At 35.7% G+C, this 14,005-nt stretch overlaps 4 protein-coding genes and 1 long non-coding RNA gene across 5 annotated transcripts in view; all 5 read left to right on the forward strand.

Annotated features, from left to right (window-relative positions):
- Positions 1-250: 250 nt before the first annotated feature.
- Positions 251-620, forward strand: LOC113335948. Its single transcript, XR_003353554.1, has 3 exons — positions 251-286; positions 386-451; positions 529-620. It is a non-coding gene; the product is annotated as an uncharacterized LOC113335948 (long non-coding RNA).
- Positions 621-946: 326 nt separating this feature from the next.
- LOC113359086 (ankyrin repeat domain-containing protein 39-like) lies at positions 947-3,100 on the forward strand. Its single transcript, XM_026602777.1, has 6 exons — positions 947-980; positions 1,088-1,219; positions 1,946-2,085; positions 2,298-2,387; positions 2,755-2,880; positions 3,092-3,100. Exons 1-6 carry the CDS (start codon positions 947-949, stop codon positions 3,098-3,100), a joined length of 531 nt encoding a protein of 176 aa, XP_026458562.1.
- LOC113335955 (STI1-like protein) lies at positions 2,351-5,184 on the forward strand. Its single transcript, XM_026581958.1, has 7 exons — positions 2,351-2,387; positions 2,755-2,880; positions 3,092-3,243; positions 3,818-3,919; positions 4,514-4,684; positions 4,764-4,843; positions 4,950-5,184. Exons 3-7 carry the CDS (start codon positions 3,208-3,210, stop codon positions 4,987-4,989), a joined length of 429 nt encoding a protein of 142 aa, XP_026437743.1. The 5' UTR covers positions 2,351-2,387; positions 2,755-2,880; positions 3,092-3,207; the 3' UTR covers positions 4,990-5,184.
- A 412-nt stretch (positions 5,185-5,596) lies between these two features.
- On the forward strand, positions 5,597-9,001 carry LOC113335965 (26S proteasome non-ATPase regulatory subunit 10-like). Its single transcript, XM_026581970.1, has 7 exons — positions 5,597-5,716; positions 5,794-5,859; positions 5,932-6,108; positions 6,512-6,643; positions 7,249-7,388; positions 7,516-7,605; positions 8,648-9,001. Exons 1-7 carry the CDS (start codon positions 5,689-5,691, stop codon positions 8,786-8,788), a joined length of 774 nt encoding a protein of 257 aa, XP_026437755.1. The 5' UTR covers positions 5,597-5,688; the 3' UTR covers positions 8,789-9,001.
- A 573-nt stretch (positions 9,002-9,574) lies between these two features.
- The window catches only part of LOC113359091 (ankyrin-1-like), a 77,236-nt gene continuing 72,805 nt past the window's right edge, over positions 9,575-14,005 (forward strand). Inside the window, exons 1-3 of the mRNA XM_026602782.1 lie at positions 9,575-9,599; positions 11,999-12,201; positions 13,319-13,472. Of these exons, the coding sequence (XP_026458567.1) occupies positions 9,575-9,599; positions 11,999-12,201; positions 13,319-13,472 (382 nt within the window). The remainder of the gene's footprint in view (positions 9,600-11,998; positions 12,202-13,318; positions 13,473-14,005) is intronic.

Raw genomic sequence — 14,005 nt, forward strand, 5'->3', positions numbered from 1 at the left:
TTTTCCCCCAGATAAAAAGAAAACAATAAAATCATAAATAACACCCTCTAAAACCATTCCTAATCCCATCCCAGTTCTTGGAAAAACCTCAAAACAAAACCCTAAAAATGGAGAGCTCTGGATGTTAGTTTTCTTCCTCTGTAAAAACTCTTTCTCTTCTTTAGTTTCGCTGTCTCTGTCTTGAGTTTTGATCTTTGTTTCAATTTTTTTTTTTCATTTGCAGTTGAAAAAACGAAGTTACTACAAGCTATGGATAGATTTGTGGACGATCTGGAATATGCACCAAGTCAGCTACTCTATTCTCTCCACTTACAACTCCTTATTTAACTTTTTCTTCGTCTTGATTTTTAATTATTTATTTTTTTGTTCCTTGTTTTGTACGCAGAATCTAGCTCACCGCATTATGATTTGTTTAATGCTGCTTACACCGGGAAACTCAAACGCTTCAAGAGTAAGAAAATCAGTATATTTGTATTTTTGTTTTTGTTTTTGAGAATCTGTGTTAAAGTCTTGTTTGGTTTTTTTTAGGGTTGGCTTTGAATCATGCTAAAGATGAAGAGATTGGACTAGGAAATGCGATTGGAAAGGTTACAGGTGAAGATAAAAGAGGGTCTCTTCATTATGCTGCTGCTGCTGGAGGAAGTTTAAATGTTTGCAAATACTTGATCGAGACATTGAAACTGGATGTGGGCTCCGAAGATGAATATGGTATAGAAAATTAATACAATTTGAAGAGATTTTGTCCCGCTTGAGTCCTATTTTGTTGTTTGATTTTTTCTTTTTTTATGCAAATGAGCAGTATAGTGTTTGTTAATTCTTTCTCTTTGGTAAAATTAAGCTCCACTGTTGTGGGAATCATAGGGCAGTGTGATTACGATGGCTCACTATCAAAATTAAAAGAATTCAAACACTTGTTTTCTAATTAAAAAGGCCTAAAAGCTAAAAGATGCCAAATTACTGTCTAGTCATGAGCTATTATGGTATTGAGTCGTATTGCATTGACGGGAATTCATTTTCGTTTAAACTGTTCATAATTTGCTGCCGTAGATATTAAATACATATTTTCCTCGTTGTATCTGTTTTACAGGTCACACACCACTGTATCATGCAAGTGTAAAAGGGCATCTGGAGACGGTTAGGTATCTTCTTGAAAAGGGTGCCAATGCTGATGCATCAACTGATACGAATTACACTCCTTTGCATTGTGCTGCTAAGACAGGTACTTCCTCTTTAAATGATACTTTCAGGCTTTTGTTAGATACTAGATCGATCTTCATTGGTGCCGTTAAGTGTAAACATGACGATTCCATTGTAAAATTTAATTATACCTTATATGGATGTTAATTACATTATACACGACACCTAATAATAAATTACCAATTGGAAATCATTGTGACTGCACTAGGAACTTCACTTATCTGGACACAGTTGATTGCTGGAGGATGCACCTCATTGCATGAATTAGGGTCTCAAAGCCCGTATGTGATGTTCAACATACTAGTATACCTAACTACATGCTAAGATTATGTTACCTGTTAACGGGGCACAAAGCTGGCCAATTTATTGGATCAGATAATTCATAGTCAATCAAAAGGATATCATAGTAAAAATTGACCTCTTTGCTTGGTTGAATGGTCAGCCTACTAGTGAGCCAACCTGATTTGGCGGCATAGGAATATCCTTGTCTCAACTTTATACAAGGATTAAGATGTACATGTCAACGTGAAACTCTTTTAAATCACTTCCAAATATTCAGCAGACACATGGCAAAATACTCTATCTCGGTGTAGTTCTCAGTTCTCACTAGACCTGTATAGATCCTAAACTTCTCTAAGTAGGTTATGAAGTTTGAATATCAATAAGATGTTCCTTAACTTCTACCAGAAATCTTTATATATTTGAACATATATTTAGGCATGCGATTCTTATGAGCTGTTTTGTGCAGGTGATACTGAGATAATAAGCTTGTTACTTTCAAGGGGTGCTCGCGTAGATGTTGAATGTACATCTGGCACTGCCCTTCAGAGGGCTGCTTGTTGTGGTCATCGAGATGCTGTTAAAGTTTTGTTGGATCACGGTGCAAATGTAAGTTGGGTTCTTCTGCAATAGTTGTTTTTCTGTAAGTTAGTCGATGTTTAGACTGTCAGCTTCAACTCTTAAAAGATGCCAACTTACCAGTCTTCTTTTTCTGTAACTTTATGCAGTTTATTTTTACAATTATCTATATTTGAGATTAGCTTATGGTAGCAGCTCATTTAATTGTTGTGAAACCTAACTGAATTTCTTTTACCATGCAGCCTAATGTCGTTACCTCTAAGGGTATGTCTAGGCCACTAATGTCGTTGATTCTTGGCAAGTCATGGGAAATTATGGAGCTTTTACTACAGGTATAACAAAATTCCTAAACCTTCTGGTGGCATAATGTTTTATTTGACCTTGTATAAACCCATGTCTATGTGATTCATTTGGATCTGGTTTTAGTCACCCAAATGTTGCTCTAACTGAATGAGGTGAATTGGTTTGCAGTATTTCTCATTGGATCATAATAATGGGAGTGATAGTTCTGGAGATTTAGAAAAACTTTCAATTTTACTACGTGACATTTGCGATACCACATGCATTTATAAATTTACTTCATATTATCTTAGAATATGATGTATTGATCAAAATATTTGCAGAATGTACCTTACAGCTATCACAGATTTTGTGTCCTATAGCATGTTATAACTCTTCCAATTGGCATATTGTATGTAGGCAGGTGCTGATCCAAATGCTGTATCATGTGGAAATACACCTCTGATATTTGCAGTAAGGGATGGACGCGTAGGTGATATCAAGCGCTTACTGGAAGCTGGTGCGGATCCAAATTATAAAATGAATGTACGGCTGTAATAAACTTTGCTTCCTGCTCCATTATTGTCCAAGTTTTGATATCTTTCGAGAGTATATGTTGTCTCTCCATTTAGATGATTATGCAGATTCATCCAACTTCATCATAAATTTTGTACCCAATGACTAGTCTGCGTACTAGATTGTCCTGCTGCGTGACATTCATTTTCTAATCTACTTTTGTTTCTGTTTTCCATCGCAGGGGGGGTGACAGCATTGGAATGTGCCGCTGCTAAGTGCAATTATCCAATTATCGGGGTTCTTTTTCCTGTGACGTCTCGCATCCCAGCTTATCCTGATTGGAGCATTGACGGGGTAATGAAGCATGTAAATTCTGATGCATACCAAATGCAGGTACAGAGTATACATTATATGTGCTCGATATATTATCTAATTTGGCTTCATTTTCTCACTGTCATGGTAACTTAGTAAATGCATTATTCTGGCTCCCCTTTACACTGATAAAAATCATTTACAGCTTCATCTTTCCCCTCCACTAGTTCATTAACCTCTAGCGGATTTCCCTTCTAGTCCATGCCTTCCTTTATAGGTCCACTGTGAGTCATCAAATTTGTAGTCCTACTTTTTATAAACCTACAGCCGTAATGCCAGGCTGTAAAACATCTAAATAAGCCATCTTACTGTCTAAAGCAGGTAGAGCACCATGAGATGGCTCGCGCTAGTCTTGTTATGGCTGTTGCCTCAGCTAGTCAATTACCTGTAGAGCATGTCGTCGAGTTTGAGGCTCGTTCACTCCATAATGGAACCTCGTTCACTAATATGCTTTAAATGTGAAACAATGTAGTTATAGGACTATTTACTAGACATGCAAACTTGTTTGATGCATCCAGTTATGGCGCACCAATACTAATTTCTACCATCTCACATATCTGTGAATTTATCAATTTTTTGGTAAAATATTTGGCAGAGGAGAGCCTATGCAGAGGAGAAATTTCGTCAGGCAAAATCAAAAGGAAGAGATGCATTCCAGAGAGAGGAGTATCTTTTGGCAGCGCATTGGTTTCAAGAGGTAGTTTTCAATCGATGATATTCGTTATGCTTTAACGTGTAGCATCCCTTAGATATCTATAATGGTTACTAAACAAGACTCTAATTAGCTTATAAGTTCTATTACTGGAGGTTATTTGGTATTCAAAGTATGACTAATTTGAACATTTTCTTCCTTTTGGTTTACTTATATATTCTTGGATCATGACTGAGGAGTGAGTTAGTATCCCAACCTTTCTTGGTCTTTGTGGCACATTTGTCTTTTACGCTAAATATTATTTCTTTATTGGCAGATAGGCAATCTTTGCTTCCTCAATGAACTGTTTTCACATTCACTTTTACATATGAGCATCTAGGGTGTAGATAACACTAAATTTGAATCTAGACATATGCATGGACCTATAGGAAGAACTATATGCTATTAAACCGTTATAAACGTGTTAGGCTGTTAGCAAATTTATCAGTTGTATTACAAATTGCTATAGCCTCACTTCTTATGTTAATCACCATGGCTACTTAGGATTTGATATACTGAGTTGACATCCATCAACATATTTCCTCTTCCTCTTCTGTTGATTTCTTTAATGATTTCGTCTTTGTTGTAATGGAAATACAGGCCCAGGCCATTTTCTCAAAAGATGCCGCAATATTATCCAACATGAGTGCTTGTTATGCACGCCTGGGTGACGGAATCAATGCACATGATTATGCCACTAAATGCATGTATGAAAGGCCGGAATGGCCTAAGGCATACTACAGGTTAGGTGTGGCGCTCAATATACAGAAGGTATGTATCTCCCTTCTACTTCTTTACTCTCTCCAATAAACAATATCCCTTACTAACGCTTTGCTGCGTTCTTTGTCAGAGGTATGATGATGCAGCAGATGCCTTTCTTGAGGGTTTGGAGCTCGATCCAGGAAACAAAGAGCTTAAAGATGCGTACATGTAAAGTTTATACTTTTACTACCAACATCAAGAACCCTGATATGATATTTTCCAGTTCTACTGAACTAATTTGTTTCTTCATACTAATATCGTTGCCTCTTTACAGGGAAGCTGTTGAAGCTAGATTGAACTCTGTCGAAGTGTAACAAGATAATGCTGAGTAAAACGGAGATGAAAGGATTAATCACTTGCGAACTAATTATGTTGCTCTACAAGACTACAATCTTGATATCCTCAACTTCTCCTAATGCGGCACGTTTACCTTTTGCTCAACTTCTCCTAATGTGTCACGTTTACCTTTTGCTCAACTTATGACTTCGTATGTAAATGATTTGACAAGTTGCCCATCCATTTTTTTTCTGTTTTACCAATGGCTATATTTTACTTGTTTTATCATGTTGTTGCACTCCTTCGTGGAACCACCACACAGTTTTGAACAACATAGAATGCCCAAAGGTTATGGTATCTCCTTCTTGGCTTGTCAAGGTCAATCTTTGACTATGGCAGCAGCTACTAGAAGTAGAATCTCGGGAGAGGACGGCGTGGCCGTGCCGCCAGAATGAATCATTGTCGCGTGCATATATTCCACTTGGGAATGCTTTTGATCCATTGCGCCCGTTGGACCCGTTTCAGCACGGACGGTTAGTTAACACTCTCCCGTAACCGGCGAGTAATATAAACTTACTTGCCACCGTGTCGTCATTATCTTCCGCGCGCGCACTTTTCTGTTCTCGAAGTGTAATAAAGAAAAGACCCCTCATCATAAAACCCTCTCTAAAACCATTCTCAGTCCCATCTTCTTCTCTGCTCTCAGAAGAAAGACGCCTCAGAACAAAACCCCTAAAATGGATAGCTTTCCGTTTTCTTTACCAGGTCCGCTTCATTTTCGCCTTACAACTCCTTATTTAACTTGTTCTTCTTCGTCTTGATTTTTTTTTTTTGGTATGCAGAATCAACCTCACCACATTTTGATTTGTTTGATGCTGCTTACACTGGGAAACTCAATCGATTCAAGAGTAAGAAAAAGAAACAGTAGATGTCTATTTTTTATTTTATTTTTTTGTAATTTTTATATGGTTATTTTCTAGGGCTGGCTTTGAATCATGCTAAAGGTGAAGGGATTGGAGTAACAGAAGCGATTGGAAAGGTTAAAGATGAAGATGGAATAGGATGTCTTCATTTTGCTGCTGCTGGAGGAAGTTTACAAGTTTGCAAATACTTGCTGGAGAATTTGAAACTTGACGTTGATTCCAAAGATGGAAAAGGTATTATATCATTTCTTTTTAACAATTTAAATACTAGTAAGAGATTTTGTTTCGTTTGAGGAATAATATTCTGTTTTAGGGATACTTTTGTTTCTAATAAGCATATGTCAATTGGTTTGGTTGTTCTTTTTGTTAGTTATTTCTCTTTGGGAAACTCAAGCTCTACTGTTGTGGGATCTTAGAGTTGCCAACAAAATGTGGTCAAAGTGAATACAATTATTGTCTATCTAAATAAGAAAAACCACTTAAACTGTTGAGAAGGGTAGTGATTCGAAGTATGGTTATGACCTAGCACGTCATGTTATGAATCACATTGACGGGGATTCATCTTTATTTAAACTGTTCGTAATCTGCTACTATAAATACTAAATAGATGTGTCTCCTTGTTGTATTTGTTTTACAGGTCACACGCCCTTGTGTCATGCAACTATACAAGGACATTTGGAAACTGTTAGATATTTACTTGAAAGGGGTGCCAATGTTGATGCATTAAATGATACAAGTTACACTCCTTTACATTGTGCCGCAGTGATAGGTACTTCTTCTCTAAATGATAATGTTAGATACTAGGCCCTCTTTTGCTGCCTTTAAGTCTAAACATGTAGACCCACCTTAAAATTTGGTTTAATGATACGATTCACACATTATACCTAATAATAATTTAAGCATGTGCTTCTTTCTCTGCATACATTAGGTAACTAGTGCTCGTATGTGAGCTCCAATTTAATAGTTAACCTAGCTACATGCTAGGATCAGATTACCTGTTAATGATGCACATCCTTGGCCATTTTGTTGGATCAGTTATTTCATAGTCCACCAAAAGGATGTCATAGTAAAAAATAACCTGTTTTCCTGGGCGGATGGTCGGCCTACTAGCGAACCATCTTGATTTGGCCGTCTAGAAATATCCCATGTTTAGGTTAACGTGAAAATGGTTTAAATGTCTTCCATTGGTTCATCAGATATGGCATGATACTCCATCTTGGTGTAGTTTATACTACACCTGTCTAGAGCCTAGACTTCCTCAAAGTACTAGGTTCTTAATTCTGAATATAAGATGTTTCTTGGCTTCCTACCAGTAATCTTTATTTATTTGAACCAGTAATTAGGCATACGATTCTTATGAGGTATTATGTGTAGGTGATACAAAGATAATAACCTTGTTACTTTCAAGGGTTGTTTGCGTGGACCTTGCAACTAGGTGTGGCACTGCCCTTCTATTTGCTGCTTGTCATGGTCATCGAGATGCTGTTAAAGTGTTGTTGGATCACGGTTCAAATGTAAGTTGGTATTGAAGAGTTATTCGTCCGTAAGGTGGTCGAGCAAGAAGAAAAATTTTTACATGTCCTTAGAATGTCAGCTTATTCATATGTTGTCAGGCTTAACTGATTTTCTCTTACCATGCAGCCTAATGTTGTTGGTAGCCAGAGTATGCTTAGACCGCTAATTGCAGCAATTTCTGTCAGGTCATGGGAAGGTGTGGAACTTTTACTACAGGTAGCAAATTCCTAAGCCTTCTGGCCGCAAAAGTTTTTTTTTTTTTGTTTACTGCATGTTTTGGAAGTTGTAAACCAGAAGAGGCAATTACCATTATATATATGTTAAGAATGTTTGCTATTTTCATCTGTGACTAATATCTAACAGGGTTTACTTCATAGCATTTGTTTTTTGATAGATGTTTTGGGTATTACCTGTGATCTTAAGTTTTAGAGTGATTAATGATTTCTGACTGCATAAGTTGATCTGAAAGTATTCCTATTTCCCAAAATTCTATTTCCAAAAGGGCTTTCTTAGGTACTTTTTATCTTTTGTTTCAGATAACTCTGTAGGTCTGCATTGCTTAGTTATTTTTTTGAACTGTTTGAGGCCTGTCATTAGTTGTGCCTTTATTTGCCCTCGTAGAATGCCTTGTCTTTCTGGTTCATTTGGATTCAGTTATAGTCATCCATATGTCGTTCCAACGGAATGTGGTGAATCAAATTCACTGTTTCTCTGGTTGACCTTGTGCCGAGCCTTAACTTTGTCTTCTTTTTGTGAACTAAGCTGTGAATTGCACCCTAAATGTTATTTTTATTTCTTGTTATGAGCTGCTAACAAGATAAGTTACCAAGAATTGTGGTCAGTCAAGTCTTTTTTTATGTATATTGTGTTAAGTTCTTCAAATATCAATAAACTGGTTAAACCTTATCAAAAATAAATAAATAAACTGGACTGATTAACATTAATTCTCCCAACTTGATTTGTCCAATTCCTTTTATATTTCCAGTATTTTTTTTAATGCTTGATCATTCATTTCTCTTATATTATATTTTCTCGTCATTCAGAGTTTATATTGAAATTCTGAACAAAAACCCAAATGTTATGGAGCCACATGATATTTATGGATGTCACAATAGATAATTATTATGGACCATAATTATGGGAGTATTAATCAAAAATCAAAATATTTCGGAAATGTATCTTCTATATATGTACTCACCTTTCATGGTTATTCTGTTATGGAGCATGTAATAACTTCCTCCAGTTCACATATATATAGGCAGGCGCGGACCCGAATGCTGTGTCATTTGGAAATACACCTCTGACACTTGCAGCAAGTGATGGACATGTAGATGACATTAAGCGCTTACTGGAAGCTGGTGCAGACCCAAATCATATAAGGAATGTACGGTTGTATTAAACTTTTCTACTTGCTCCATTTCGTTAGATTTAATCGTAATTGTTAATGTCATCACACTGTTGATTGTGAACTATTTGTGCATATTTGGAAAAATATATATTCCTGTAATATTGCATGCAACCTATTTGAGAAAAAGTCTTTATAGATTTCAGCACACAAGTGCGTATGTTCAACCTTTTGATGTTGTAACTTGGTTTGTTTATTCAATTGATTTCTCATTTGGATCATGGATATCAAACATGTAGAATTTGCTCCCATAGGGTTTAGTTAATGTCACCAACAAGATCACCAGCAGCGACATACAACGAAACTACTACAATGACACTCGGCTACTTAGGGTTTATTTCTATGAAAATGGAACCTGTCATCTTCTTCTCTTTGTTTTCTTCTTTAAAGGGTTCTTTATATGATTCTTTTTTTTTAGGGCAATTGAAATCAAGATATATATCTTGACAAAGGTTTGGTTATCCGATTTTTTTTTAGGGTTAATTGAAATTAAATGATATTTCTTGACAAATCCATTCATAATCATGAGCAGATTTATGATCTTTTTAAGCATGAAATCCGAAAACAATTGCTTTTGTTAAGATGACTTCGTACACAGAGAGATATTTCCGAAGGGGTATTGATATAAAAAATTTCCAATAATTTTAGGATTTTCATGTAAACCAAATTATAACCAACATAACTAACTAATGGGTGTATAGTTGTATTTTATGGGTTATATACAGGAACACCCTTCTGTAAATAGTCTAATTTGTCTATGTATGTTGGGAAACCTGCTAGATGAAAGCTACCCCTATAATTCAAGGTTGGCAGGCTCGTGTTATCACATCCCAAAGCCTGGAGAGAAAACACAGGCCAAGATGGAAACTAGGAATCACGAGTCCGAGTGAAAGTAAAAAATCTCGGAAGAGAAGATGGTCTGGCTCTGGCCTTGCCGCCTGAGTGAATCATTTTCGCATCAACCTGAAAATGCTTTTGATCAGTTGCGCCGGCAGACCCCCTTTTCAGCATGGACTGTTAGATAACAGTCTCCCGTTAACTCAACTGACGGTGTGGTTAAGTGAGAAATAATAAATGCCACTGTGTTGTGATGTCACTTCCTGCCCGTGCTATTCTTCAATTCCCAATAAAAAGCTAAAAAGACAAAATCCATTCATCAAAAAAACCATTCCTAGCAAAATAAAAATAAAAAACTAAAATCGAGAGCTCTGGTTTCTCCGTCTTCTTCTTCCTATGTGAATTTTTTTTTTCTGTTCTTTAGTTCCCCAAGCTATGGACGATTTGCAATGTTCATCAAGTCTGTTCAATCTCATTTAGAACTCTATATTTAACTATTTTCCTGTCTTGATCCTTAAAATAATTTTCCTAGTTTTGTTTTGCGGAATCAAGCTCACCACATTTTGAGTTGTTTAATGCTGCTTACACTGGAAAACGTAGGAAATACCATATGGTCCTAGGAATAATATTTTAGAGAAGGTCTAGTCCAATTGACCCAGTCAACTGTCTATTTGGTCTAATTTGGTAATATAAATTATAGTTTGGTCCTAAAAATTATTGTTTGGTCCTAGGCTGATGTCATGGATGATGTAAATGTCACCTTGTAGTGGCAGAAATACCCTTTTAGATAAGGACCACATATATAGTCAAAAGGTAAGAGAGATTGAATCATTTTCAGATTTACTTTCTCTCTCATCTTCTTTTCTTTTGTTTTCCTTTCCAGATCTACTTTTTTCTCCTTTTCTTTTCTTTTGTGAAACAAGAAACAGAGATGAAGATGTAAACGAAAGATTGAATATGTAAACGATTTTCTAGGGTTTTCTTCATCGTTTTTTGCTGCTGGTGCTACTGTTGAAGATGTAAACGATTTTTCTAGGGTTTTCTTCATCGTTGCTGCTGGTGTTAATGTTGAAGATGTGAACGATTTTTCAAGATTTTGATCTGCTACTGTAAACGATGAAGATCTGTTGTTTTGAAGACGACGACGAACTGTTGTTGCTGCTGATGATGGAGAGGATGAAGATGATGAAGATGAGTTGTTGTTGCTGATGAAGAAGATGAAGATGACGGAGTTCATTTCAGGAATGAACTCTGGTTTGTGATGAAGATTTTGATGTTTTTTCTTGATGAAGATAGATTTATGTTTTTCTTCATCGCTGCTGCTGCTATTGTTGAAGATGATAAATTTGATGAAGTTCATTCTTCAAATGAACTCTGTTTTCTTTTGAAGATGATGATGAAAACGATGAAGATGACGATAGATTTATGTTGAAGATGACGATGAAGACGATAGATCTTGATTTTTTGATGTTTGCTGCTCGTGTTGAAGATCTTGAATTTGATGTTGTTGTTGATGATGAAGAAGAAGAAGAAAACGATGACGACGATTTTATGGATCTGTTGTTGCTGCTGTTTGAAGACAACGAAGATGATGAAGATGATGCTACTGCAGTTCATTTCTACGAGTGAACTCTGATTTTTATGGATTTTTTTGTGTGTGTTCATGTAAAGAATGAACTCTATTTTTTAGGTTTTTATATGGAGTTCATTTCTGGAATGAACTCTGTTTTTTAGGTGATTATACGGAGTTCATTTCTGGAATGAACTCTGTTTTTTTAGGTGATTATATGGAGTTCATTTCTGGGAATGAACTCTGGTTTTTTAGGTTTTTTATATGGATTTCATTTCTGGAATGAACTCTGGTTTCTAAGGTTTTTATGTGGAGTTCATTTCTGGAATGAACTCTGGTTTTTTTATGTTTTATATGGAGCTCATTTCTGGAATGAACTCTGTTTTCTTAGGTTTTTATACAGAGTTCATTTCTGGAATGAACTCTGGTTTTCATAGGTTTTTATATGGAGTTCATTTCTGGAATGAACTCTGGTGTTTAGGTGATTTCTGAAAAAATAAGTAGAAATTAACAGGAGTTCATTTTGACGAATGAACTGCTACAAAAAATAAGTAGAAATTAATCCGGAAGGGTACTTTTGTCCATTTAATATTTTTAAATAATTATGGACCAAACAGTAAAGGCGTTTGACCAAAGGACTAAACTGACATGGGCCCACCTAAAAAAGACCAAACGATTATTTTCCCCTGGAAAACTTCATAACTTCAAATGTAAGAAAGACAGTAGATTTCTATTTCTATCATTTCTAATTTTAATTTTTTTTTGTAATTTTAATTTTTTTTTTTGTAATTTTTTAGGGTTGACTTTGGATCATGTTAAAGGTGAAGGGATTGGAGTACCAGAAGCGATAAAAAAGCTTGTAAAAGAAGGTGTAAGAGGATCTCTTCATGTTGCTGCTTCAGGAGGAAGTTTAGAAGTTTGCAAATACTTGATTGAGAATTTGAAACTTGATATGGATACCAAAGATGGAAAGGGTATTATATCACCCCATTTCTTTTTGGCAATTAAAATACCAAGAGATTTTGTCTCGTTTGAAAAATGATAGTATTCTGTTTTAGATTGATTTTTCAATTGTTTTTTGTGATGATAAGCCTACCCTTTTAAAATTTGAAATCTAGAATTGATTTGGGTAATTTTTTTTTGTTAATTGTATCTCTTTGGTAAAATTAAGCTCTACTGTTGTGGGGATGATAGACTTGCCAACAAAATGTGGCCAGTATGAATACAAAATCTGTTGAGGTATGTATATTTAAAAACATATTTTTGTAATATTACACCAAACTTAGAGAGATAGTGTGGTGGTATTATTTTGGGATCCCGCATTATAAACCTGGGTTTAAGTCTCATCCCATGCATTTGACTAGATATATTATATATATCTATATTATTATTTAAAAAAATCCGGGAGAGCGGGGTCTTGGGGCCTTGGAGGTCTGGTGATTCAGAAACTGATTTTTGCAGGTTTGACTCTTGATTTCTAAAACGTTTTTTGAAATTAATATTCCCTAATTAATTCTATTATTTTTGGTAATTATATTGTTATCGTTTTATGACTGTTTTGGAGGAATTTCAGTGGGCAGTTATTGCAAAATTTATTTTCATTAAAAGCGTATTGATTTCCTATGAGTTATAAAAGAACAGTTTCTGGAGAAGATGAAAAATATTAGTTTTTCATCTATTTTGTATTCTGAGCAAGTGTTAGAAAGAGTAAGAGTTGGTTCGATCGCTCAAGGTGCAGAGAAATCGAACAAAGAGAGTATCAGTTATTTTATCCCATAGGTTTTCGACAATTTTTGACTGCTAGCACAATCAAAGAGGCAGAGTCGCGAAATACCTTAAAGATAGCGACCTAGTCCGCGACTCAGCTGTTTGAGATTCCATTTCATTATTTGTTCACTGTTTCCAATAATTTTAAGGTATTTGATTTTGCTATGGAGGTTGAAAAGAACCGCGTTCATGATACCAACAAGCCATTCAAATTTTAAGGGCTTCATTTCAGAAGATGGAAGCTGAAGATGTTCTTTTATCTCAAACTCATGAAGCTGCATATGATTGTGTCGAATGTTTGTCCTGGAACCCTGGAACCTGCTGCTGATAAGACTGTTGTTGCTGATTAGACTGTTGTTGTTGCTGATGATGGTGTTGCTGCTACTGATCCACCTCCTACTGGTGGTTCCAAGGACATTGTTTCTCAAACTCCTGAGGAGAAACAGAAGGCCATTGTCAAATGGATCGATGATGACTTTGACTGCAAAAACTACATTCTGATTTGTGTGAATATGAAGGTATCCTAACTAGAAACGGAAAAAGGTATATCATGACGTTCATTGATGACTGTTCTAATTATACTTATGTTTATTTGTTGAGCCATAAGAATGAATCTATTGAAAAGTTTAAGATCTTTATTGCTGAAATTGAAAATCAATTTGGTAGAAAAATTAAGAGGTTTCGTAGTGATAGAGGCACTGAATATGATTCCGCTCCATTTACTGAAATTTATCAAACTAATGGCATAATACATGAAAGAACTGCTCCATATAATCCTCAAATGAATGGGAAAGCTGAAAGAAAGAATCGTACTCTCACTGAATTGGCTGTTGCTTGTTTGCTTAGTTCTGGTGCTGCTTCTCATTGGTGGGGTGAATGTTTGTTGACTGTTTGCCATGTTTTAAATCGCATTCCCAATAATAAAACCAAAATATCTCCTTATGAAATCTGGAGAGGTAGAAAACCTAATGTCTCTTATTTTAGAGTTTGGGGTTGTTTAGCTTTTGTTAGAAAACCTGATCCTAAAAGACATAAGT

Source organism: Papaver somniferum, chromosome 1 (genome assembly GCF_003573695.1).
Source record: "Papaver somniferum cultivar HN1 chromosome 1, ASM357369v1, whole genome shotgun sequence".
Classification (NCBI taxonomy): Eukaryota; Viridiplantae; Streptophyta; class Magnoliopsida; order Ranunculales; family Papaveraceae; genus Papaver; species Papaver somniferum.

Coding starts and splice junctions, on each gene's coding strand:
- LOC113359086 (XM_026602777.1), top strand. CDS start 947: ATGCCAAATTACTGTCTAGTCATGAGCTATTATG. Junction 2,086..2,297: donor TGTTGGATCACGGTGCAAAT/GTAAGTTGGGTT, acceptor TTTACCATGCAG/CCTAATGTCGTTACCTCTAA. Junction 2,388..2,754: donor TTATGGAGCTTTTACTACAG/GTATAACAAAAT, acceptor TATTGTATGTAG/GCAGGTGCTGATCCAAATGC.
- LOC113335955 (XM_026581958.1), top strand. CDS start 3,208: ATGAAGCATGTAAATTCTGATGCATACCAAATGCAG. Junction 3,920..4,513: donor CAGCGCATTGGTTTCAAGAG/GTAGTTTTCAAT, acceptor ATGGAAATACAG/GCCCAGGCCATTTTCTCAAA. Junction 4,844..4,949: donor GAGCTTAAAGATGCGTACAT/GTAAAGTTTATA, acceptor GCCTCTTTACAG/GGAAGCTGTTGAAGCTAGAT.
- LOC113335965 (XM_026581970.1), top strand. CDS start 5,689: ATGGATAGCTTTCCGTTTTCTTTACCAG. Junction 5,860..5,931: donor GAAACTCAATCGATTCAAGA/GTAAGAAAAAGA, acceptor GTTATTTTCTAG/GGCTGGCTTTGAATCATGCT. Junction 7,389..7,515: donor TGTTGGATCACGGTTCAAAT/GTAAGTTGGTAT, acceptor CTTACCATGCAG/CCTAATGTTGTTGGTAGCCA.